A 26365-nucleotide genomic window follows, 5' to 3' on the forward strand; every position below is an offset into this window, starting at 1 on the left:
CAAACCCACTGACTCATCGACCATTAACTTGGACAAGGAGTAACATCAGGCATCACGGAGAGGCTTCACCTATTGTATTTGCAAATTCTTTGGTTGCACTGTATGTTTTTTGTTTTTTTTTTAAAGAAGAAGAAGAGGAAACGAGAAACAAATGGCTTATACCACATCAAACAAAGTTTGAGCCATTAAACCGGTTGCACTTTGTGAATTAGAAAATGTGCAGGGAGCTTATTGAGGCCACCCTGGCCAGCGGGGGGGAATATACTGAGCGCCGATTGGCCCAGACACCCTCGAATGATCTGCTTGGAGTTTGTACTTGATGATTGCTACATAAAGCGGAACTGAACCTTTTTAACCGCACTGTTGTGACTGAAACCCGAGGAGAGTAGTTGAAAGCCGGATGCTGTAAGTTAACATTCATCCTCTTCGTGTTATTGCCTGCACGGACACCCACCCGTGTTGCTTAATTGTTCAGTTGTGGGACGATTAATCCGTTTTGGTGGCGCTTTAGTCACTTTTGTGTTGGGTTTTTACACGTTAACGTCGACTGGACTTTTTCCAGCCTGTGCATTCACGTATAAAACACACTTATGTGCTGAGTATCGATGCATCTGGCGGCTAGGTTGATGTTTAATGTCGACACAAAATCTTGGAGCTTTTGCTTGACCAGCAGCTTCAGTTGGAGGCTGTGGGATTTCATGAATTATTAATGAGGATGTTGCACTCTTCTTTGTTTTCCTTGCGCTACATTCGGTGTATTAAACTCAAGATAACACTAGCATTAAACGAAATCTTCCCAGTGTGTGCTGCTCCTTCCGTAAACGGTTAAAAGGGCCCCTTTTTTACACCCAGGTCGGACTGGCACTTTAGAGCTCAGGTGCATTCAGACCAGAGGCAGCGGTGAAGATGGGACGTGGAAGCCAGCAGACGGTGCCGGGAGAGCCGGACAGTGGGAAAGCTAAAGGCGTTTACACCTGGGAGGAAGTGCAGAGCCACAACAGCAGGAATGATCAATGGCTGGTCATCGATCGAAAAGTTTACAACATCACTCAGTGGGCCAAAAGGCATCCAGGAGGGTTTCGCGTCATCGGCCACTATGCTGGAGAGGATGCCACGGTATATTACATGTTTTATTTACTTTCCTTGAAAATAAATTCGGAATGCACGGGCTTGTGCATTTATGTTTGCTTGTTTTTATTTTATTTTTAATAATATGAAAGTTGTGGTGTTTATGAATACCACCTACCAAAATATTGTGATTAACTACAATTCTGGGAGTGAGAACGTGTTAGAGGTGGACCACGGTTTTTTGTTTTGTTTTGTTTTTTTAACTGTTAAACGGTTAAAAAAATTTCCGGTATTTACACGACTGTAAATGACTTGTTGGCCTATGATCGATTCATTTTGAGCCAGAAACAAACATTCCTGTCACAAGGTACAAAGAAACTTTTTTGGGAATTTTATATATCCTTTATTTATCAAGGTAAAAAGTGGCACTGACATTAAAAATGTTTTTTTTATTTTTCGAGAGACATCCGATCAAGAGGGAATCAGAAATTGGAATTTAGTGCAGAGTCTAAAAGATACTTTCAAAAGAGGTCATTGCTTTTCATATTATATAACCCTGTCATAAATCCTGTTTACCAATATAAGCAAATATATTAAACATAAAAAACACATGCTGTACAAACATTGGAATTGGATCCATGGATTGCTGCACAGAGTAGATGGCACTGGACACTATTTAAACTTTTTAAGTCTACTTTTTACTCTGCTTAATCGTACTGGCAAGTATAGTTACTAATATAGTTTGAAATGGACACATTCCTGGGTATTAAATAGTCGTTCCAACATTTCTGTCAGAGCTTTCATTCATGTAATAATCTCTTAGATCCTCAGAAAAAACACTTTTAACTGTTCTGGGGTGAGTAAGGGAGATCATGCTTTTATATGGTGGCATCTCCACACCTCTGGAGGAGACCTCCTCTCAGAGATCAACTCTGTGTTAACATTTTTATCTTAATCTTAAGACACAAATTTTCTCTGTCTTTCGGTTGTTCTTAATGGTCTTACTGTTTTGTTAATTGGCATTTAATTTTATTAATTGATCTTTTTCTATTTACTACCTACTAATTAATTTTTTATGGACACTGATCATGGCTGTAAGAATATTTAGACCTTCTACAACACAAAGCCAGCAGTGTTTTTAAGTTTTTCTCCCACTGTGTCTCTTTCTTTTTGCATATATTTGTGAATGCTGTTGTTAAAAAAAACATTCTTGTAATTAACTTGATTCACTTGATATTTACTTTAAATATGTCCTGCATGAAAAGTAGTTTACACGCCAGTCTACAGTCTACACCTGGACCTTTTGCCACTCCTTACATGTCTATTCATTCTTTGGAGCTCTAACAGAACGAGAGTTCCCCTTTGAGGTTTTATGAATAATGATTCATGAAAAATAAAAATAATACCGGTGGTAGTAAACTTGTTTTTACACAACATGTTTGCAAATACATGAGCATGTTTACCAGAGGTTTCTTTTTGACTTTGTGGCCCCTCAGAATGATCAAAACTATTTTCAACCACTAAATAATTTCTACTAGCTTACATTTCTAATTTTCTCTCTTTCAGGAGCCATTCACTGCTTTTCATCCTGATTCCAAGTTCGTGCAAAAGTTTCTGAAGCCGCTGCTGCTTGGAGAGTTGGCAGCAACAGAGCCAAGTCAGGACCGAGACAAAAATGTGAGCCTTTGATTCCCTGAATAAAGGACCTTATTTAGATGCGGAACAGAAGTAGGCCAGCCTTTTCACAGATCTGAATTCCTATTCATGCATTTTACAGTGCTGGGAACAGCTGAGATTCCTGATGCTCAGGTTTCATTGCCGGGCTTAATGCCTCGTTTCTCTGAATCAAAACCTAAAACGGCTAAAATGCAAACATTTTTCTTGATTTCACAAGTGTCACATTAGTATATAACATCCTCTCAGCTTTACAGAACTGTTTGTTTCTTCTTCTCTGAACCCAGGCAGCCATCGTGCAGGATTTCAAAACCTTGCGAGCTCAGGTAGAGAAGCAGGGTCTGTTGCAAGGTCAGCCTTTGTTTTTCTTCCTCCACCTCGCTCACATCGTGCTGCTAGAAGCCCTCGGATGGCTGCTTGTTTCAATGTGGGGGACGGGCTGGATACCGACCTTACTGTGCTCGGTGATTTTAGCAACTGCTCAGGTAATTCAGACATAAACTTTAAATGGATCCTAATATATATTTCCTTATTTTCTGACATATACACTTTTACAAAGGTGGATGCTTACATTAAACACAAAGTTTGAGATAATGAAGTCCTCAACCTTCGTCAGTAAGAGGATTAGTTCTATTGTAATAGAATCTCAGAATAAACCAGCCTAAAACATCACATAATGCTTGCTACTTCTTTAGGCGCAGGCTGGATGGCTGCAGCATGACTTTGGTCACCTGTCTGTCTTCAAAAGGTCCACCTGGAACCACGCTGTCCACAAGTTGGTCATTGGTCATTTAAAGGTAACCTCTCTCAGTTATATTCTTTTCATATAAATTAAACACAGGTATTAAAATATCGATTTTCTCAGGGAGCTTCTGCCAACTGGTGGAATCACCGACATTTCCAGCATCACGCTAAACCCAACATCTTCACCAAGGACCCCGATATCAACACGCTGGACACCTTTGTACTTGGACAGACTATACCAGTGGAGGCAAGTAGCACAGCACTAATGTTTCTAATTTCTTCAGTCATATGATCCAACTTCTCATCACCCTCTGTTTACCTCTGTGCTGCAGTACGGGATAAAGAAGATCAAGCACATGCCCTACAATCACCAACACCAGTACTTCTTTCTCTGTATGTTTCTTCAGAGTCATTTAACAAGAATAAAAAACTATGACAGCTTTGTTTTAACAAGCCTTGTCTTTCTTTTTTCTTTCAGTGGGACCTCCGCTGCTCATTCCAGTTTTCTACAACTTTAATATAATGCACACCATGATAACCAGGCGATACTGGGTGGTAAGCTCTCAGCCTCTGAGTGGTGTAGTGCAGTTTGTATAATGATTTTCCATTTGATGTATCAGGCTGTATTTAGCCTAGCAAAGGAAATGTGAGCTTAGAGTGCTAAAGAAAAACATTACAGTAAAATCAGAATAGCACAGGTGGTAGCAAACATACAGTTTCTCCTCATTTTCAGAGGCTCAAACTACTAACTGATTATTCTATGACAAATTAACCAGATAAAAGAACTAAAAGAAAAGTTCATTTCAAATATTGAACTAGTATTTAGTAGCTTTTCATTGTTTTTTAAATATGAAGCCCAAACTGATGTCACTGCAAGGGAAGGAGGCCGGCCATCATTTAAACCTATCGGAGAGACAGCAAAAACTTTAGGAGTGCCCAAATCAATGATTTGATACATATTCTTAGAAAGAATGAGTGGACAGTCGGGTCAGCAACACCAAAAGACCTGAAAAATCACAGAAGACAACTGAAGTGCACGATGGCAGAACTATTTCCATGGTTACGAAAAACAGCCTTAAAACATCTAACCAAGTCAAGAACACTCTTGAGGAGGTTAAAGTATCATTGTCAAGGTCTGTGATCGAGACATACCTTTGTGAATGAAAATACAGAGGGTTTCATAACAAGTTACATACAGCAGATTATGCTTAAGAACAGGAAGACCAGACTATTCCAGAAATTATGTGAAAAAACCTGCAAAGGTCTGTAAAAATCTTTGGACAGATGAAAACAAGATGAACTTGTACCAGAATACTGTGAAGAGAAAAGTATGGAGAAGGAGAGAAACCCAATTGTCTGCCAAATATGGTGAAGGCAGTGTTATGCATGAACCTGTATGTCTGCCAGTATCCCCACTGGTGCTTAGTGAAACAGGAGTTTCTCAAGGCAAAGAATGTGAAATTCCTCAAGTCAGTCACCTGATCTCAGGCCAACAGAGCAGCTTTTCATTTACTGAAGACAAAAGTGGAGGCAGAAAGTCACGCAGACAGCAGCTGAAGGTGTCTACAGTAAAGGGATAGCAGAGCATCTATGCTAATCTTCAAGTAGTCATTGGCTGCACAGGATTTTCATACACGTACTAAAAATATTGCTTAAATTAAATAAAATTGAAGTAGTTTGTTAGTTTAATTTTGAGCCTCTGAAAATAAAGGACTGCGTATAAAAATGGCTGTAATTCCCAAACAGTCAATGCAACATTTTTGTTAAACCTCTTATGACAGATGAAGGGCTGCACTTTGTTCTGATCAGAGGCAAAACTACAAAAAATGTCCAATAAATTATGGACCTAATTGTACAAATACGATAGTGATGAATTATGACTCTTCTTAAGTAAGACATTATATAAATCATATGAACGTTCTTGTCTTGTGAAGGATCTGACTTGGGCCATGACATACTACCTCCGCTACTTCTACTGTTATGCACCTCTATACGGCGTGTTTGGCTCAGTGGCGTTCTTTTTTTTTGTCAGGTAAATCTTTAGAAAGAGAATTAACCAAAGCATTATGTGATTGCTCTTCCTAATAAGGCATACTTTAGTTGTTACACTGTCTTAGATTAGATTCTGGGTGAAAGAGTCACCTGGTCCTCTCTGTTGTAGTATGCCTTATTAGTAAGATTTTTTTCTATTATTTCCGTTCCCCCTTCTACAATGAAAGTTATCATGTTGTTATTAATTTTGCAGGTTTTTGGAGAGTCACTGGTTTGTGTGGGTGACTCAGATGAATCACATACCGATGGATATCGATCATGAAAAGCACAAGGACTGGCTGACTATTCAGGTAGCTGTACCTATTTTACCAGCAGGTGGTGCTGATGTGCAAGGTTGTGCAAAAGTTTTGGACGCTTTGATTCTTCCATCGCCCAATCCTCATAAATGTCTCTGAATCACAAATATTAGTCTTATTTAGGCTTTTTTCTCGTCTTTAGTTACAATCCACCTGTAATATCGAGCAGTCCTTCTTCAACGACTGGTTCAGCGGACACCTCAACTTTCAAATCGAGCACCAGTAAGTGAAATGAGTGCAGCAAATGCAGACAAATGTATGTTCAGTGTGCTTTCACAAAGTAGAGTACTAGGATTAAAATAGAAACAACCATTTTGCAGACACAAGCAGCAAAGGTCCATAAAACCTCTCTGAATCAGGAACTAGAATCAAGCATCACGCTTGTTGTAAATATAGAAAAAAAATGGTGAAAGAGTGGTGTCATCACATGCTAAAGTCAGGCCTCCCCATTTAACCACTTGTGAAACTGTTTCTCACACCAGCTCTGTGTGTGTGTGTGTGTGTGTGTGTGTGTGTGTGTGTGTGTGTGTGTGTGTGTGTGTGTGTGTGTGTGTGTGTGTGCTCCCCCCCACACACACAGACATGGAGTCACATTCTGTAAACACAGTTTTTCTGACTGAACTTTTTGTAGGAACCAAGTCTGCATGCATCGTTCCAGTGCCTTCATAATTTAACAACTGTCATTAAAATTAAATTGTTTGGCAACATAGAGAGACTTTAAAACAAAACAAATTAAAACAAATTCTCAGACGACCAAAGCTTCCCGTTTCTCTTCTCTCTCAAGCTTGTTCCCTACAATGCCGCGCCACAACTACCACCTGGTGGCGCCACAGGTCCGCGAACTCTGTGAGAAACATGGGATTCCTTACCAGGAGAAAACTTTGTGGCGAGGCCTTGCTGATATTGTCACGTAAGTATTATCATAATGGAGCATTGACGAGGTTGAAAATACACACACACACACACACTTACTTGTTTTTCTTTTTTTTTCTTTTTTTTCATCAGGTCACTGAAAACCTCAGGAGACCTCTGGCTCGACGCTTACCTCCATAAATGACAGACTGCATTTCCTTCACTGATGTAAAAGGAATGTTTTTCATTTTTGCATAAAAAAAACCCAACTAATTGTATCTGTCTGATTATTAAAATCAAGCCACTAGTGGGGGAATGACCTTTGTTATTAACGCTATTGTTAAGTCTGGGGTTCTCATAAGTTGCCTTTGAGTGTCTTGATCAACAGTAGGCGTTCTTTTTCTGTTTCGAGTCAATTTGGCAGATAAAACATGATCATTTTATTGCTGAAAGGTGTGGTGAGGTAAAGCCATCTGTTGGCCATCCGTCCATTCAAAATTGAGAAGAATTGCATCTCCTCCTACAGTTTCATTCAGAATATAATCAATGATGTCCTAATGGGTCATTACACACACGGTGCTCTGGGGCCAAAGTCACATTTTTCATGTGAGCCAGATGAGCTACTATGTAACTGATGTTCTGGTTTCTCACAAACCACAATTTGTAAAATATTAATTTCATTATTTTCTGTCAAAATTAAAATTGTAACCACTTTAAAATGCAGCTCTTGTTATTCTGTTTCAGTTTACAATAAATAAACTGTGCTGGCTGTTTCTGGTCCTCTGGTAAAATTGATCCAATGACAAACACAAGAACCATACTGACGAAAGACATAAAATTAAGACCGAGTTTATTTATTCATTTTTTAATCATTGTCTTTTTAAAAACTATATACACCCGCTTGAACGTTTCTCTAAATCTCCACTTATTCATTACCAGGATTTACATATCTACTGCACATACTGCTTGTTATTCTGGTGCTTGTGCAGCTTACACTGCAAAACGCCTTGCTGCTAAGAACACGTTAATGGCAGCGTCTCACTTTTACAGACAAAATCTTCATGCAGAATTATTGCTTGCTAAGTTTGCCAGAATGTCTGAAACCTGATTAGCAAGAATATTTGTTTTAATACTTAGTGTTGATGAGCATTAACCAACCAGGCTGAGAAAATGATACCTGCTAGAAGTAACACAGAGCATGTCTATCTTTTTTTTCTTTTTTAACTCCTGTAAACAGTTACATGAAAACAGTTGGCCATATATCAGAAAGCGTGTCAAGCATTCTGGCACAGATTTTAAAACACAATCGCTAAAATCTACTTTTTTAAAGGTATTTTAGTAAACAGCCTCATCGTTGACGGTGAGCATGAACATTAACAGCACTGCTCGTACAAATATGTACGTTACATGCAAATCATGCATACACGTGCTCACACGCACACCGAAGTGTACGTAAATTCATAAGCTCCTTTTTTCTTTTGTTTAGCAGAAATCTCTTTGTCGAGAAAATTTAAGGAGACAAAGAGAAAAAATGCAACACAATTAAGAAAAAACGCTTCAAAACATACACGTTGGATGATACAAAATAAATATACAATTAAAAACGTACACAATATTTCAGTATTTGCCAAGGCAGGTCAGAATTAACTGTAGATTGATTGAAGAAGCTGCTGCACTTAGAAAGCTGTGAAGGAGAAAGATGACTAGATGAGTTGTTTAGGTCAGCGGGTTCAGTCTTTGCTGCCGGAGTCGATCCTCTCCTGCCGCCGTGTCAAGATCTCCTGTAGCTCTGAGGTTCCACCGCTCTGCTGTAAAGGAAACATTGGTGTCTCTTTAAATATCGTTTGATGCTGAAGATGTCAGATATACAGACTTGCATATATTTTACAAAGCAGTAGCTTTAGGATTTGTTTTCTTCTAAATACAGTTCCAAAGTTCCTGTGTCCATTTTAAATGAACTCAGACCCAGAAAACAGATAGGCATTTTAGGATGTTAGGGTTAGAAATGGTTTTTGTTGAGAACCAGTTCCCCGAAGTTCAGTTCCTTGGAATTGTTAGTCTGCTTTCCTATTGATCCCTCTTATTGGTTCCACTTGCACTCATGCTACAATCAGCTGATTTCAGTTTGTGTGCTGGAGGAGGAAAATAGTGGTGCAGTCTACATGTACTTTTTAAATTGCACAGAAGGACGAGAGCACTTCATCCTGGACAGAAACAGCTGCATTATGCTGCTAACACAACTTCGGATCTTTGTGATTTGCAAGCACCTGCACAGACACCATGCTAACGCTAAGCTAGCCAAGAACCCAGGGTGACATTGCCTGAGTGAATGCCAACCCCAGCCCAGCAGCCAGATGCTGAACTTCAACAAGTAACAAGCAGATGATCAGTCAAGCTGCAGCTTCAGTTTCTACCTGCTCATGTTTCTAAAGTAGAATCACTGAGGTGTTTGCTTTGAAGTCTTTTTGTGCTCGTTTTCATCTTTGCTTTGTGCTGTCGACTGTGTTCATTTCAATGGAGCGCTGTCTGAGGTTCAATTCTTCATTCTCCTACAGAGAGTCCTCTGATTTTTCTATTGTTTAAATTACAATATTTTCAGCAGACGATAAAACCTACAAATTTCAAATGATTCTGACTAAACAGTTTAAAATAGGCTTTAACTTATTTGTAAAACACCGCTTTCCATTTTTAATTTACATTTTTCTGCAGCATGTCATTGCTGTGAATAAACACAGTGAAAGATCCAGTCGGTGGTTCAGGAATATACCACACTGCATTGCAATATATATTTACATTTGTAATTTGAGGTTATTAATCTACTTTGTCATTTTTTTGTAACTTTTTTGATCACACTTTTGTGTAGCTGTGATTATGAAGAACATGTTAAACTGACAAATTCTTTCTCCTTAGTACGGTCTCCATCTCAGTGAGTACATCCACTTTTTATGGCTGTATGTATATTAAGTATAGAGCTTGAATCACTAAGAATCTGACAGCTGACAACAGATTTTACATACATATACTTGACTTAACGTTCTCGGAAAATTACTGAAAGTTGAAAAGTGGGCATTTTTCATACAGCATCTAAAGACTCTCATATGTTCAGCAATCAAAGCACATCTATCAAATGAAACAGCTGTGTAAGCAGTGTGCGCGCTGAGGGGACTGACCTCTAGCTGTTCTTTCTGCACTGTGACCAGTGAGAAGACGCGACTGCCTTCATCTCCACAAACAGCCTTCAGTTCTTCTTTGTTCAGGGAAAACAGCTGAGCCCCAGTCAGGATCCCCAGACAGTCAACAGTCCTGCAGAAAACCGTCACACAATTAAAAGACAGTATTTACTAAAACAACATTGCTTCCAAAAGAGAGCACACTGCTAAAAGACCATTTTTTAAAAATGTATGCCATTATAACAAAGCATGACAGGAAAAGATACGTATCATCAATAATATTATTCACATTGTCATTTCCTGCACCTGGGTCACGTGACAGGCTCACTGAGACATGTTGCTATACTTAGGCAGAGCTTAGCTTTGTGCTAAATGCTAACTAGCCACATATGCCAAGGTGGTAACGCTTATATGGTTACAGAGTAACAAGGCAAACAGTAACAGCATTCCACTCTGCATATATCTGTTCATAAAAGAAAGAAAACCTTTAATCACTCCTTTCTGACATTTCTGTCAGAACTTAAATAGATCGCTTTTTTGCACCAGAGTACACCTGCAGGCTAACACCTGTTATGCCACTGGAGGTCAGCAAAGACATGAAATTCAGCAAGTGATACTCAAGTTGCTGTCTAGGACATAATATTTATCAAATATAAGAAATACACATTAAAAAAACAATAAATCCTCTTTCTTTCAGATTATTTCTTTTCAAACCAACTGACTTATTTACTGTTTACTTGGAACAAGGATGCACAGAGCGAGATGATGCAAATTCTTTGTAAAAAAAAAAAAAAGGCTCATACTGCACCAAACATCTACTTAGCAAATTAGAAAATTTGTTATGCACCCTATGTGGGGCTTAACAAATGATTTGGCCCACAGGCCGTGAGATGTTTATCCCTGCTTTTAAGGCGTAAGGAGGTATTTTGATTTGGTGGATTAGTGAGAGTTGTGGGTAACTTACGATTTTGAGAAGCCTTTTGAATTGAGCCATGTAGTCACCTGCTCTGGCTTTGAGCTAGATTTGAGTGGGACTTGAGCGCTGGCTGACGGCCGTTCCACGTGCAACTTCCTTGGGGGCTGCTTGTTATTGATTTTAGTCAGCAGCTCCTCTATCACTGCAGCATGGAAAGATGATGGAGACAAAAGTCAGAGCAAGAACAGCTACCTCTTTAAAAAAACAAAAAACTACAAACGGGGAAAAAAACATAACTGGAATTTCTGATTACTTTTTAACCCTTACTTTCACTCTTGGGTCTGTCCTTCTTGAAGCTATTTACAGGGCTTCGAGACCCAGAGGAGGACGGGCTGTAACCTTGCTGCACACACAGAAACACAAACACAGGTCATGAGAAAGCAATCAAAGCCAGCATTATTCCAAAAAACTGGTTTGTCTTTTATCTCATTCTGCTTGACTAATTCTTGCCAAGTAGCCAAAAGCAAAGTACGTGTGGGAGGTTCTCACACGTAGACGAATGTTTGCTGCAGGGCATTTCTTTATGCAAGCAGCAGGTACCTATAAGAATGCAGCTTAATGCTGTGAGTGTATGATATGTTGAAAGCGCAGACGTTTTATACACAAGGCCACACAAACCTATCACCAATCTGCAGATAATTTAATTTTACCCTCAAGTGTATATGATGGTGTTTATGAAACTTTTCTTATTCACGAGACCACTTTATTACAGCTCTATGATGAAACGATAACTTGACTTTAATCCCGGAAGTATCATCCTGAAAGAAAATCATATCCAACTAGTGATAAAGAAACCTTGACCTTTCTCGTAAGCTTATAGGGATTATTAGTTATTGTCGTCCTGGAATCCATCACAACACTTTTTAGACAATACATCTGGGCTTTTTCAGAGGTGGGAAGTAACAAAGTACAAATACTTACAACTTTTTATTTTTATTCTTTAAATGTTTTTTACACAAATATCTTTAGTTTCTACTCCTTATATTTTCAAAACAGGCTCATTAATTTTGGTTCAGCTGTATCATCTATGGCATTTATACTGGCAGTTTAAAGTGGGCTGGAGTGAGTATAGGTGTTGTGGCCTCGGTACTTCAGCATCATGCTAGCTACAGAATAGCAGTGAGCATAAAGGAAGTAATGCTTTTTGTTTTAATGGTAGGCAATTTCAAATTCAGTGTTTCTATCAGCTCAACAAACATCAGCAAACACACAAACTGTTTGTGTGCAGTTTGTCGCACAGTGCGTTGCTAGCTAAATGTCCAGCTGCTGTATTTCACAGGGAGAGAAAAGAGGGCAAGATAAGTTCACTCAGAGATGGAGAAATATGTAAGAAAGCCAGGAGAGGAGAGGAAGAAGAAGGAAGAAAAACTGTGTTATTTAAATTTTGCATGAAAATACTCTGTAGTTTTTAAATGGGATAAAGAGGTTAGTTTACAGTACTGTGGGGAATTTATAGTAAAGCGCTGGGCTGGTGCACAGTGGCTGTGTTGCTTATGGTCAGTTACAGGTTACATGAAGTAGACTAATTTCCATTTAAGATGATGATGTTTAGATTAATTAGCTTAAGTAATTCTCTCTCTCTCTCTCTCCATATATATATATATATATATATATATATATATATATATATATATATATATATATATATATATATGGAGAGAGATTCAGTTAACTTTGCATAAAAACAGATAGAGAAGAATTTTGGTAGATCTGTCCTTCAAGGATCTACTTTTTACTTTCTTACTCTGAGTACATTTCAGAGCCTGTATTTTTTACTTTAACTTGAATAAAGAAGTTGATTTAGTACTTCAACTTTTACCGGAATATTTTTAACACAAGTATCTGTTCTTCTACTTAAGTATGAAATGTCTGTACTTTTGCCTCCTCTGGTCTATGAAGTGAAGATAAGATTACAGCTAAAGTGACATGGCTCTGTACAGTGTAAACAAAGGTGAAGAAAAAAATGAAAAGTATTATTTGTCCTGTTGCTGCACTGAATTCTTTTATTATTGTTACTAACAAAAACCCACTAAAAAAACACATTCTTTTTACAGACACATGAAACCATTTTTCCTTCCTTTCTTTTTCCAAGCAAAAAATGGAAACAAAACAATGGACCATTTTTTAGGCATGTTATCATCAATTTGGTATCTTGAGCAAGGCTTGAGAACGGAAAAGAAAGGAAAAGAAAAGATCAAATTCCATGCAGCAGAAGCACTTATATGATCTTCTTTTATTACACACATTGTTTTTCCTTGGCAAAGTCTGGCACTGCCCCAAATGCAGCCTGACTGCTGAGAGCACAGTCAGAAACCCTAATGCTGCAAGCAGAGCTGAGAAACAGGCTGCAGAGGCATGTGAGAAGTCACTCAGTGTGGCTATATTATATTACACACTAGTTTAGACACAGAAGAATATCAAATAAAATAACATCTAAACAGCTAAGATGCATGGGATTTAAAGGATAAAATAAAACCCAGATGTAGCCCATCCAGCTCATGATACTTCACAATTCACAGGTAAATTGTAAGTAATGCATGAAGTACAGAAAGAAAGTTACAAGTGTTGTTGCAACAAACTAATTAAAATTCACTGAGAAGTCAATAGAGTCACATCCAGGACAAATTAATTACTAAAACCTGACCAGCATTTTAGGAATAGCAGAGATTCTTATGAAAATAGAAAAGTGCTTGCAAAACAACCCCTGTGACCTTGAACTTGAGTACAGTTTGGTTAAAGACCCATCAGGTGATCACTGTGTTTCACTGCATTCTTAGTAATACTCTAGCAGGAATAGCAATTCTCGCGAATTGTGGCGGGATGGATTCATGCCTCATCGTTGCCATTGCATGAGCTCATCGGCTTTTGGGCACAATGAACTAACAAGTCACATTTGTTTCATGACATGAGATGCCATTGGTAACAGCTATGTTTTTCACAAATTACTACCAATCTAATCTAATCTGTTATCGTGAATGCTTTATAGCAGTAGGATGGACTTTGGAACTGTGGTGTCATGACTAGGAAGGATCTTAAACTTTGGGTAAACAATAAAGTCTAAACAGTCAAAAGTATGTGTTTTATTCATTTTCAAATAAAACCAAAAGAGAGTTTTAAAAATGCAGACGGGCGGGTGTTGGTCACCTGGTAGGAGTAGGGGACCTCTGGCTCTTCTATTGTCACAACATCCAGGATGTTATATGGGACATAGCCGGCTTGCCCGCTGCGGTTCCGTAGTTTCCACCACTGTTTTTCATCCTCTAACACCTGCAAAAGACAGTTCACGCATTACTCCACTGTACTGGAAATGGTGACAGATGCTTGACCTGTGCACAGCTGAAATTGGTTTGCTACCATTTGTGTTTTAGCACCATATGACGGGTTTACAGATAACACACTGCCATTCAGCAGTTAAAATGTCCAAGTTAATGAGTAAAACTATCAAATTGGTTGAAATTACAAACGTCAAATGAAGGACAAAAGAATATGTCATTACAACCTCGAGGACTTCATCCTGCAGCACTGACAGCTCGTTGGCATTCCGCGCGACAAAGCTGTAGCGAATTTTGGCATATTTGGGGGCCTGGGGGATCCCATTGTAGGACCTGTGGAGACGCATGGTGTCAAAGTTTTATATTTTGTGATATTGCACGTGGAAAAACACCACAAAAAAATAAAAAGTATGTGGAGGACCTCATTACTTACCCATTTGAGGGGCTTGAGGGATGAGGCCTGTAATACTGAAAAAGAACCAAAAATAAATAAACAAATTTACAGATACCGCCATTTATTTTTTCCACAGATAGGGAAAATTTAATAAAAGCCTTACATCCTCAGGTTTGTGTTTATTGTAAGTTGGGCTTGCGGGGGAAGCTGAGGAGGCAGAGGGTCCTTCCGTTTCCCATGGGGATGTCAAGAAAAGCTCCGCCGGCGGCTCCCAGCCGTTTCGAAACTTCGGGTAATAAGGAGGAGCGCACTGATCCCTCGGCCACTCGGCTCTGCGAGAAGACAAGTGAAGGGATGGTCAAAAAAACTGCACTTGAGCTACTCTACTGTGCAGACAGAGCTAGCAGTACCAGTGCAGATGCTGAACTGGTCATTGCTGTTCATGGGGAAACTGCCATAATGTTTAGGGGGTGTTAAACTTCCTCATCCACCCAAATCTATGAAATCAGATCTGACTACACAACAAAAAATGATCATAATTTGCTCAATTTTTGTTCAATTTTCAAGGTGTTTTGCGTCTTACAAATGCTAGCTTACTATGACGTCTTGTAATGATTAGACATTAGGCCCATCGTACATGAACCTCTTAACTATTTTACAAACAAACAAATACAAATTCCTTGCAGTTCTGCATGCTTCCGCAATTGAGGCAAATATATAAGTACCTGCACCTGTTACTGTATGTCATGCTTGTGCCATGAAACACATTTGACACTGGGACAGATAATTTAGGATTACATTTACTATATTTAGATTTAGAATTAGGAAAAAATAGCACATATGTGCATGACATAAGCCAGCTTTGACTTCATTTAGTTTCAGTCTCTGCAGATTAGTTCAACTTTTAATGGTCATACCGGTATATCAAATTAAACACCGCTGCTATAGTAAAACATCCTAAAACGACACTTTACAGCCCTGTTTAGCTTTGTCGCTTCTTTAATTGCAACTGTAAAACACATGCCCACAGTTCAGCATTTTACACAGGATCACATGGTCACCCCCACCCCCCCACAGGGCAAGATTGCAACAAAAGAGATCCATGTCACAAGCACAGATGCATCATCTGAGTGTTTGTATCCATGACAACACTGCAAATGTACCTGGGTCTGGTCCAACCTTCCCCAAGCAGTTCAAAGATGGTCATTTCTTTTGGGGTGAGGTGTCCCCGCAGGAAGTCAACAGCATCTTTACACAGGTGAGGAGACATGACTGACCGCGGCAGCTCAGGACCTCCACAGCTCTGCAGCACCTGTAGATGCACCAAGTGTTTACAGCTGGCATAGCATTCACCATACAGAAGCATTACGGTGTATTACCTGTAAAGGTATCACTTAGAGCTCTTTTTAGATATTTTTTTAAACAGTTATGCAAACATGGTATTTGAGTATTGAATTCAGCATGTAAACGTTTACCATTTTCACTTTATTGCACAAATAAAAGTATTTAAAGAGGAAAAAAAGAATTTTAAATTGTCCGAAATACTGAGCTGCTCGGAATATTTTGAGCTTCCGTATTTTGTGACCGTCCTTGGGGGACAACCAGCGGTCAAGGAGGCGTACTGTATGAGGCGTTTTCTTTATCTCAGCTGCATAAAACCAATGTGTTCAAAGATTACTGCGCCATATAAACAGAGTCTGGTCACAGTTTTGCGCTTCCATCCAGCAGTATCGAAGGTGTGGCAGAAGACTGTGGTTTAGAAAACCAACATTATGTAAGTGCAGCTGCACCTGTATTATAGCTGAAAACCATGTTGCTCCAGTCTGGTGAGAGTTTAGTGGGTGTGTTACAAAGCTAAAAAGTGGAATGCCTGATGGCAAAAATGCTGAACTGCTCTCATCTGTGAACTGAAAGAGGCCTAATGCGTTCCCATCAGATATGCCTGTGGGCTTAGCTCAGTCAACGCTAAGGCATCAAATGACATGGAAAACTAACAGTAACATGCATGCATAGAGTATATTGTTGACTTTTAGGATAATCCACTTATGTGAGATCAGAAAAACTCTTACCAGCTCCAGAGGGCCAAAGAGGAAGTGAACCAGCTCAGATGCACTTGGGTTCTGTATGTGTTTCTTCAGTTTGGCCTGCAGGGAGCGCAGTGACAGACACACAGCAATGAGGCGTTGAAGAGACAACAGCTGATGAATGAGGGAGGCTAGGTGCTTTGATATCTCACCAAGAGGTTGAAGGCCAGTTTCAGTTTCTGCAGGCTATCAATGAACTCTGCTTCAGAGGGGGGCTTGGCTCGCAGGGTCAGCATGCCCTCTGCAAACAACCAATGCAACAATGACCACACACAGACTCCAGAGTTACCCGCCGGCCACACAGACACAATACAGATGGGACACAGTTTTCACTTTCTGGCCAGAGGTCAAAGTCATAAAAACCTGAATGCTCATCTAGACAGAAGCTTATGGCTTTAGTTTCCAGTGAAATAAAAGACAGCGACACAGAAATGGTAGTTAGCAGATAGCGTCATTCAGCTTTATAGATACAGGTCACCTTTGGCCAGAGAGTACGAGAGAACGTGGTGCAGCAGTGTTTCTCAACCTGAGCTCAATAACTCATAGTTATGAGAGGTTCAGAATGACATTTGACTGATAATTCTTACCCAGATTAAGTGACAGTAGATAAGACACTGACCCCAAAGTTGAGAAACAAATTCTCAAAACAGAGAATTCGTCACTTCCAGCACACTTGACCACACTTTAGCCGCACATCGTTATTACCAGACGATGTGGATAAACTCACACATGTGCGTTTGTCTCCTGACCCCACACAAGGACAGTGTCGCATGTAATATGCACGTTATGCTTAACTGCACACGCGTGTTGACATAAAACATCACATCAGCGCCAGCGTTGGGCAGTAAAACATTACTCAGCAACATTTACAGTAATATTATTGCTTTGTGCAACAATCACAGGAGGTGACTGCTTTGACGTCACACACCACCGCCTCCAAGAAAGATCAAACTGAGTATCGGTTTGTTTTGGTTTGCCATCATTTTAAAGTGGAAGAATGCAATAATATTACTCCAGTTATAAGAGTTGCATAATGAGAATCGTATTACTTAAAAGAAGCCCAAAGTGGCCAATACTACAACACATACATCAGTGGATGAGAGTCCTTGGCCACAGGACACAAAGAGACACAAACATGGCGACGTGAGCAATATGAACATATTGTCACTGTATTTGTGCCACCAGATGAGAAGAAAGGGAGACAGACCTGCTGGTCCTTTCTTCTTATTCTTCTTACTCTTGTTGCGCTGGTTGAGCTGAGCAAAGGCCTCTGCTGCCTTCTGCAGCCGTGCCACAAAGATCTCAATGTCATCCAGGGCACAGTTGAGGATTTGCTGAGAGGGACAAATGCTCAGGTTTAGGTTTTGAAGAATGTAGCTACATGAGACGTGAAAGGAGCAGCGTAGCATATTAGCAGGTGTCCCTGTGGATAAAGAAAGGCACTCACCACATCCTTCTCAATGCGCTGGGCCAGTTTTTCATGTGACTCTGAGTCACTTTGCCTGAGAGCTCGTCTGTCTACAAAGACAAAAAGAGAAAGAAATGAATCAAATCGACAACTGAACAAAACATTCAGAATAAAAAGTGAGCCGTGGACGCGTGTGAAATCTCACCCTGTGTGTCCACGGCTGCCACTCGTCCCCTTGCGGCAGGTGGTGGGCCCTTAGGGGCCGACGGGGGGAGGATAGTCTCTCTGTGACGCTTCATTTTTTCCTGGTTCACCCTTAACGGGAAGACATGATGACAAGTTAGCTCGCAGCTAGTTACCTTCTCAAATGTGTCTTTGACTGCATGAGTTTACATATATTAGCACTAATCTCACTTCAGAGTCTGAGGCCTCATATTCTTCCCGTGCTTGACGTCTCCAATGGCACTGTCAATGTCTGCATGAACCATCTCAGCCTGAAGAAAGTGAGGGAGAGACACAAGTCAACATTAATATTACAATATTCCCATTTAGTAGGTTCACTCTGAGCCATAGAAAAGAAAGAAAAAAAAGTTATTTCAGTGGGAGTGTGAAAAGGGTTAAACAATAAGACAAATATAAACTTATTTGACCAACTCACATGGTTTAAAGTTTTACAGTATACTGAATTCACCTCTCTAAAGCATGTTAACACCTGACTACTTTAATTCTCAAATCTGAAATATATCCAGATGTAAAGACGTGAAAGCTGCTGGCTCTAGACATTTTCAACAAAAGTATATCTGGTTTTTGTTGTTGGTTATGGTGATTTCTGTTTTTTCTCAAACACAATCCTCATGTGATAAAGCAAAGGTCACTCTAGTAAATCTTTATGACCCAGCGCTTTCTTGTCTAGTCTTAGCCAGGGCTAAAAGATCCAGCATTCTAATAAAACACATTTTTGACATTTAAACCAACAAAGAAGTAATTTTTCCCCCTTAAATGGCCTGAAATAACAGGAAGTTAATCAAATAAGGTAACACAGAAATACTGCCTTTACTCCAACATGGAACATTGGCCCTTATATTCAAAATCAATCCCCAAAGCCTCATTTGGAGCCAGGAAACAACACTGACTAGTGGTGATTATGAACTACACAGACATAATGTTATTACAGTGAGTTAACAGAGTTCCAGCTTCCTTCATACAAATATACTGGCCGCAAAGACAATAGTGCTGAAATCTGAACTGTAGTGCTCTGGTATCAGCAGCTAGGCTTTCTTAATGATATAAAACACAAAGCCATCCATCATGCAAAGACAATATAATAATGTGGTGTATTCAAACAGAAACTCACATCCACTTCGTCGCAGTGGAAAAAGTGGATGTCGGGTTTGTACTGGTCCTTGTCCTGACACACGAGCAGCACCACGGAGGGGTAACGGGTCTGATTCAGCACCGTCTGACACATGTGGATGGTTGGAAGAGGGAAGTTCTCCAACTCTTCCTGTAGCAGAACAACAAAAAGATAAGAAAGAGGTGGAAACAGGGAAAGAGCGAGATACCAACTGATTATGGCAAGTCCTGAGAAAGTAAAAGCATAAAATAGTCAGACACATAGCCTTCTAAATGACTTGTACGAGAGAAAAGGCATAATTACAGGACTATTGTAGCATTACAACTGAAAACAAAGTAGATACAGCAAATCTGACTGTGTTCAGGACTAATCAACACAATGCAACAAGATTATTAATGTTATTCATTTCCCTTGCCTGTCATTTAATGCTATTGGAACACAGAAATGTCGGTATTTCATGTTGAAATAATGTTCTGAGGTGTAAACAGATGCTTGGAGCCGTACCTGCGTATCACAATCCAACAGTCTGACTGACTTGTCTGTGACCTGGAGGAGCATCTCCTGGGTCCAGATTTTGTCTTTTGAGTCCAGAAGAATCAGTTTCTTGATTGCATCATCCACTGTGGCAATGGACTCTGTCTTGTCCATAACAAATGTGGAAAGATGCTGCAGAGAAAACAGTTGTTGGTGACTTAGTGTGTTAGTGGAAGTCAACTAAAAACAGCACCTGCACTTGAAGCTGTGCTCAAGAAAGTGGTTAGTCATAATTTGCAATATACTTGATCTACTTTTCAAATATAAGGAAGGAAGCTTGTGACATTTGGGATATGCTTACTTGGGCTTGTGCCAAGAGTTAGACCCTATATCAGATTACAGCTTTAGGACTGAAATAGAAAGAAACAAATAGAAAATTCTGCCTCGAAGCAGCACAAAAGTTTCCTAATTAACACATTATATGTTATTTTTAATCTCTCATCAAGAAAAGAAGCATGTGCCAAGTATTCGTTTCTTGGCTGGGAGTAGCAGGCTGTTCAATGTTGACCGATGACACAATGACACACAATGACACACAATGACAAAACTCCTGGAAGTACAGGGGGCAGCCAAGAAACAGTCTCGCACCACAGTGTTTATTTTTACACTTTTTTATGATTAAGTATAGCATAACTTGTTAATTAGTTAACCAGGGGAGCCACCTCCCTGTCTTCAGTCTTTAAGCTAACCTGTGGTGACTCCATAGAGAACACAGAGCCACAATCAATCTTCTTATCTAACTCTCAGCAAGAAAACAAATAAAAATGTTCCCTCATTCCTTTAACTGTACTCTCTTGCTATATAAATGCTTCATTTAATTGACTTTTTTTTAGCTGGGTGAGTTACTGTTTATCTGATCAAAACTGAACTATTGCCACTAAGTGGCTGCTGGCACCAGGATTGTTATCTTGTGTATCATTACTCACCCATGCGTGATAATGGGGGAGGTATTTAGAAGAAATCCTATTAACGTGGACACAGGACATAGTTCAAAAACATGCCTGACCCAAAGCACGTCTCTGACTCAGTCGTTCCAACATTAGCTCACTACTGCTGCAATCAAAGGCCCGACTGTTTTATTATAACAAAGTTCCAGTAAGTGAAATGTAATCAGAAGATGAACCTGTGCGTCAGCTTTTATCTCTGGGCAAAAGAACAATATGCCATAACCTTCATAGTGTCGTTATCTTGCTTTGCAAATGAGGTTACGTGACAAGCATTTTAAATCTATAAGTTAACAGCATTATATGAGATAATGTAAAAAAAAGAAAAAAGAAAAAGAACCCACACACAATTTTCCACAATTTACAGATAAATGTCACAGTAACGCCCTGAATTATCAGGACACTGAATATTACGTCTTCGTTGCATGGAATGTAAACACAGACATCTCCAGTAACATACTACTACATTATACCATAGTCTAAAAAAGTTTTAAAAACTGGTATAAAGGCAAAGCAATGACAAAAAACAATGTGCATAAGAATACCGCGGTTTCATAAACACTTAAATTCATTTTACATTAATGACCTCTAAAATCCTTATGAGCGAAATAAGAAGTTAAAGTGTGTTAAAATAAGTCTAACACTGAATAAATGAATGAACACACATTGTGTGAGTCTGTGAGTCTATGCTTCTTTGCTTTAATTTTGAAATACAATGAGATATGAAAATCAATGAAATAATAATGATCATTTTACCTCAACGTGATACTGCGACGTCTCCTGCATGATAAAATTGGAGTTGGAGTATTTTTTCCTCTGCTCTGTTGATAAGAACAAAAAAATAAATTTACATTTCAGAAAGTAAAAACCTCCTCGGTGCTGCCTGCGATCCTGCTGTACACCTGTATAAACAACACTGACCTCAACTCCACAGGTCGAACCTTTTAGCGGAGTGAACAGCTGAAAGGAAGCATTAAAGCTGAGAACAGCAGGAGGGCAATAAGGAAGTGACAAAGACACGTAATGTATCCTTTTATTTTTTCCATGAGGTCAACTGCTAATCCCAATGTTAACTACACTGTTCAGATATATTGCACGCTTACTAAAATAAAGTTTTCATCCTTATGATTTTCGACTATATTTTAAGATAAAGGAATAGATCTGCAGCTGCTCGCTGCCTGAGGGCAAGTAACACGAGATCAGAGCTATGTGAGAAATTCATAATTAAGTGTGAAATCAGAGGATACTTGTGTATTAATTTACTGTGCTCCATATTAAAATATTTTGGCCAAGCTGGGATTAAATTTTCGTCAGATCCAGCGCACCGTTCAGAGGCACAGATTTACTGGAGGGTCAAAGATCAGTGACAGCGTCACACTTCCTCATCTTTACCTTTCAGCTGGTTAAAAGCTGTAAAAATCAGACTGAAGTACAGTTTCCACACCTTAAAGTTCTGTAGTAGTGAGACGGCTGAAACGATTACCGCTACAACTGGAGAACTATTCCTGAAGGCTTAAACTTAAAGAAATAATAGCAAATTATAACTTAATAGCTTAAGACTTTTGCACACTGCTGCAATAGGAACAGGCTTGTTTTAAGACATAGTTGTATCAACGTTTGATAAGCCTTTACAAATACTTGAAACTAAATCTAAACCCACCATTAATGCTTCCTTATTCACAAGACAGTCAAATTTCTGCACTGTAGAATTACAGATTACAGATTAGGAAGTTCTAGGTTTCATCTACACATCCGGCCCATTTGTCACAAAATTTTTTTCATACATACAAATAAGTTCCAAGCAAAAACTATTTGAGACAATAAGCTCAGTAAAGCTCAATAAACACGATGAGAGCTGCAGATTAGGGTGCATTACACATATTTATAATGTCATTTTTAGAAAAATGTAATGATAAAAACATAAATCACAGCAACTTAAAAAACAAAAAAACAAAACCAAAAAACATTTAACCTTTTCAAAGCCTAGGTTCAACATGCAGTGACCCATATCAAATGTCAGATGCACAAAAACACTGAAACTCACGTCACCATTGTGTCAGCGTGATGCATGTGCTGGGTGCACTGCATGTGCTGTTGGCTCAAGGTTTTCTTTTTGAACAGGCTGATTACAAATGAGTGTGCCAGTGTGCTCATTGACCTATTTACCAGTTGAATAGTCTGCAGGTAACAATTACGGTTAAATGAGAGCATGGCTCTATCAACTCCATTGCCAGATATCAACTCGCTCTGTGTCCCCAGTCCCCTACCCAACAAAATCAATACGCTGATGTCACGCAGATTTTCTATTCGTACAGACATAGTTCTGTTCATGTGCTTTACAGCAACACAAAGCCACTCTGTTTGCCTAGCACTTACCAAAATGTGCATTAATGCTTTAAATGACATTCTAATATTTGATATTCCAATTCATTGTGGTAATGAACATGCTTCTTAGAGTCCTACATGTTTGCCTGTGATGAAACAAGACCTCTAAAGGGGACAATTTTAGAGCCAGCGCAACCGCTGCCCAAACAATGCAAGCATTTCTCTCTCCTCTTCCAGCCATTTCCTCTCTGCTTGGCTCCTCACAGGTGAAACACAAGCGTCGGGTGTCGATCTGAAAGACGAGCTCCCCCCATGTCTTATTAATGACTGACATTTATGCCAGTCAATTCACAGTGCCACAGTGCCACGGCAGCTTGCAATAACAGCCACTTAGCAGGCAGATGGGCAAATCCTCAGAGGTCTGAAGAGTCAATGACCAGTGATAAACATGGCTCCCTGGCAGATTATCAAACCAATACATGACCCAGGTCAATCGGCCAATCCTATACTGGGAAACTATTAAACATATTTAATGGGATTCAATCCAAAATCAACAAAACTGGTGATTATCTGAGTAGCAGACAAAGAATTTTGAATCAGTTTGACTAATAATGAAAAATTGCATCATCACAATTATATATCTAGTCAATTACCAACACCTTGATGGCAAAACTTCGTGATTTCTTTCTAACTGTGCCACCACCCTTTAGATACGGAAGTTTCCGGCTGCGTCAACAAAGACTTGACCATATGTTGCCAGCAAGGACCACATCAACACCTCTCACAGCCTGACACCACTAACCAAAAGAAGAGACACTAAATGCAGTGGATCTATCGCAGAGATTCAACTGAAATACAAAACAACACAGACATTCAAGAAAAGCAACAGAGCAGGAAAACATCAATTCGAACCTGTTGATTTAGTCCCACCCAAGAAAAAGTTTACCTGACAGAGACATGATCCTCAACCCAAAACTACCCGAGAAACTTATTATAGCTGCCAGGTGATTTTCAAGTCCGCAGATGATGAGTCCTAAGTGGCGTCTTTCTGCTTTACCCCAAAGCTGCTGCTGCTGCTGCTGATAACAGATCAAGTGGGAGGACCTGTGCATCATTTGCATTAATTTTTCTGCTGGACTGCACTGTGTGAATGGTAGGGTGGTTTGCATATGGGAGATTGTTATAATTTAACTAATGTACGTGTGTTTATTCAGCATAGTGTGAACAACCATCCTACACTGACCTACCAAATATCTAGCACTATCATGGTTGGTGTTCAGTATTTTCCACTGTTGCCTCTTGGGGTTAAAAAGGATGGGCACGTGGCTGTCACCCTGCAGTGAGACGGTAGTGGTGACCATCTGCCAAACAACACAAGCTCATCACACGTACGGTGGGATACTTCACAAAGATCGCTAGAGTGAGAGTTTCCTGTGGATATTTGGATGATTTACGGCTCCGATATGTCACACAGACAACGAGGTGCACAGTCAGAAGTTTTGGGAACATCTTGCATCCCTACAATAGCGTCATCTGCCATTTCAGGCGATTCTAAATTTGGCCATGCAGGAAAGTGGGTTGTTCTGCTGTACCTCGGCGTAGGTTTCTATCTGTGTCTACTATGTTGTGAAATGGTTCTTTATGTTGACAGTGTGGAAGGAGGTGTTGGCAGGAACCAGTGAGCTAATGTCTGAGGCAACGAGGGGAGGACCAGAGGCCTGAGTCCGCCTTTTCCTTTTCACTTTTCAATGTGCCCTTTATTCACCTGCAAGACATGGGCACCTCACCCTGTTCCAACCACACGTTAAAAACTGCCACACCCTGCAGTGTAACAGCGAATTTCAGTGACACACACCCTAAGACAAGCATGCAACAGCTAAAATAAAACGTCACATCATGCCAGTACTGGATTACTGAGTTTAATAGCACTTACTACCGATTGGTAATGCAGCCCAACAATGCAAATGGGACACTAAAATAACAAGCATATCCCTGAATTCAAAGAATGTGACTAAGTGCAGATACACACACACTGGCATTAGCTACCTTATGCATCAGGCAGCTAATGCCAGCTTGCAGTGCAGGCCTGGCACAGAGCTGGAAACTCAAGTTCCCTTTACTAGCCCAACCTCCCTGCCATGATCGTCAGTGTCTAACAGAAGTGTCAGCACGACGAGCATGGCGGGCCCCCTCTTATCAGTATGTGTGTGTGTGCTCTGGGGAGAGGGCTGTTACAGTCCAGTGAGGACTACACCTGCGGCAACATGCCACAGAGTGAGTTTCCGGACACAGTCATTTGCATAGCAAATGGAAAATTGTTGTGATTTGTGTCAGTAACAGTGCTAATCCACACAGATTGACTACGAACAGTTTGGAAAGGTATCTAATTAAGAAAGTTACATATTCCACTCATGATTTTGTTGACGCTAAAGATGTAAATCCTTAAAAATTGGTCACAAATCTATAGTTTCATTTTTAAGTAAACCAAGCAATGCGAAAATAAAGCATATAGCATTTGAAGGGATCTATTTTCAGCAACAGATTCTTACAAGCAAGTAAGCAAATTCTAAATACTAAACATCAAATTCCCTGACACATAAGAGTGTCCAAACTCCTAAATGACAAGCTGTAAACTGTAACTAGTCTGCTGTGAGTCATGCCGCAGAAATAAGGGCATGTCGCAACAAAGTTCTGGAAACAAGCGAGCAACAAAATGATCTTTCAGGAACAAACAGCGCAACACCTCAACCTACTTCCATGAAGCGACTTACCATAGAGGGCCTTGGCACTGAGCTTGCTGTCCGATCTGGCCACTCCACTGAAATGACAAGAAGAGGGTACAGGGTTACGCAGCATGCCCTTCATCTTCTGACCCGCACCTCAGGATAGTTAAGTGTCACAACCCCTTTTGCATGCACAGAAAAAAATACGAGTGATATACAGAGAGGAGACTGGCCAGCACTGGATGAGATTAGCCTGAGATTCTGAGCATATGGATCAGGGAGAGGGAGAGAGGGAGAGTGGAAGAGGGAGGGGGGGGGGGGGGGTGTAGGGCACAGGGGAAGGCTGGAGCCAGAGACCCAGGCAAAACAAACAATTTTCAACAGAGCGGCTCTGTACCCAAAGTCCCTGACCCACACCACCTTCCACACACTGGGTTAGTGATTTTCTCTTGCCTGTGTGACAGTAACCCAGCGGCATTAGCTAACACACTGAAA

At 39.9% G+C, this 26365-nt stretch overlaps 2 protein-coding genes across 4 annotated transcripts; one reads left to right on the forward strand and one right to left on the reverse strand.

Annotated features, from left to right (window-relative positions):
• Nucleotides 1-302: 302 nt before the first annotated feature.
• LOC134631328 (acyl-CoA Delta-4 desaturase-like) lies at nucleotides 303-7457 on the forward strand. The gene is made up of 13 exons (XM_063479551.1): nucleotides 303-405; nucleotides 853-1116; nucleotides 2635-2745; nucleotides 3030-3227; nucleotides 3438-3539; nucleotides 3608-3733; nucleotides 3819-3879; nucleotides 3965-4041; nucleotides 5421-5518; nucleotides 5732-5828; nucleotides 5977-6056; nucleotides 6619-6744; nucleotides 6840-7457. The coding sequence occupies exons 2-13, from the start codon at nucleotides 907-909 to the stop codon at nucleotides 6889-6891; spliced, it is 1338 nt and encodes a 445-aa protein (XP_063335621.1). The 5' UTR covers nucleotides 303-405; nucleotides 853-906; the 3' UTR covers nucleotides 6892-7457.
• A 77-nt stretch (nucleotides 7458-7534) lies between these two features.
• On the reverse strand, nucleotides 7535-26136 carry eps8l2 (EPS8 signaling adaptor L2). Of its 3 annotated transcripts, none has more exons than XM_063479553.1 (19): nucleotides 25919-26136; nucleotides 21579-21643; nucleotides 19849-20010; nucleotides 19345-19494; nucleotides 18405-18484; nucleotides 18196-18305; nucleotides 18030-18100; nucleotides 17790-17916; nucleotides 16735-16823; nucleotides 16568-16642; nucleotides 15662-15810; nucleotides 14662-14830; nucleotides 14538-14572; nucleotides 14332-14437; nucleotides 13977-14099; nucleotides 11100-11175; nucleotides 10821-10974; nucleotides 9857-9989; nucleotides 7535-8491 (listed from the first exon to the last, which is right to left on the reverse strand). In XM_063479553.1, exons 1-19 carry the CDS (start codon nucleotides 26010-26012, stop codon nucleotides 8417-8419), a joined length of 2043 nt encoding a protein of 680 aa, XP_063335623.1. In that variant the 5' UTR covers nucleotides 26013-26136; the 3' UTR covers nucleotides 7535-8416. The 3 variants fall into 3 exon arrangements, with proteins under 3 accessions (XP_063335623.1, XP_063335624.1, XP_063335622.1); XM_063479554.1 differs by having other exon boundaries at nucleotides 7535-8494; nucleotides 17820-17916; nucleotides 25919-26135; XM_063479552.1 differs by having other exon boundaries at nucleotides 7535-8494; nucleotides 25919-26135.
• Between the last annotated feature and the right edge of the window lie 229 nt (nucleotides 26137-26365).

Source organism: Pelmatolapia mariae, linkage group LG7 (genome assembly GCF_036321145.2).
Source record: "Pelmatolapia mariae isolate MD_Pm_ZW linkage group LG7, Pm_UMD_F_2, whole genome shotgun sequence".
Taxonomy (NCBI): Eukaryota; Metazoa; Chordata; class Actinopteri; order Cichliformes; family Cichlidae; genus Pelmatolapia; species Pelmatolapia mariae.

What these genes read in the sequence shown, in the direction of transcription:
- LOC134631328 (XM_063479551.1), top strand. Translation starts at nt 907, where the DNA reads ATGGGACGTGGAAGCCAGCAGACGGTGCCGGGAGAGCCGGACAGTGGG. An exon ending in TGGTCATTGGTCATTTAAAG is followed by an intron (nt 3,540 to 3,607) that starts GTAACCTCTCTC and finishes CGATTTTCTCAG; the next exon opens with GGAGCTTCTGCCAACTGGTG. An exon ending in GACAGACTATACCAGTGGAG is followed by an intron (nt 3,734 to 3,818) that starts GCAAGTAGCACA and finishes TCTGTGCTGCAG; the next exon opens with TACGGGATAAAGAAGATCAA.
- eps8l2 (XM_063479552.1), bottom strand. Translation starts at nt 26,012, where the DNA reads ATGAAGGGCATGCTGCGTAACCCTGTACCCTCTTCTTGTCATTTCAGT. An exon ending in CGTCGCAGTATCACGTTGAG is followed by an intron (nt 20,011 to 21,578) that starts GTAAAATGATCA and finishes TTTTCTCTGCAG; the next exon opens with CATCTTTCCACATTTGTTAT. An exon ending in TGCAGAAAGAACAGCTAGAG is followed by an intron (nt 8,495 to 9,856) that starts GTCAGTCCCCTC and finishes TTTCCTTTACAG; the next exon opens with CAGAGCGGTGGAACCTCAGA.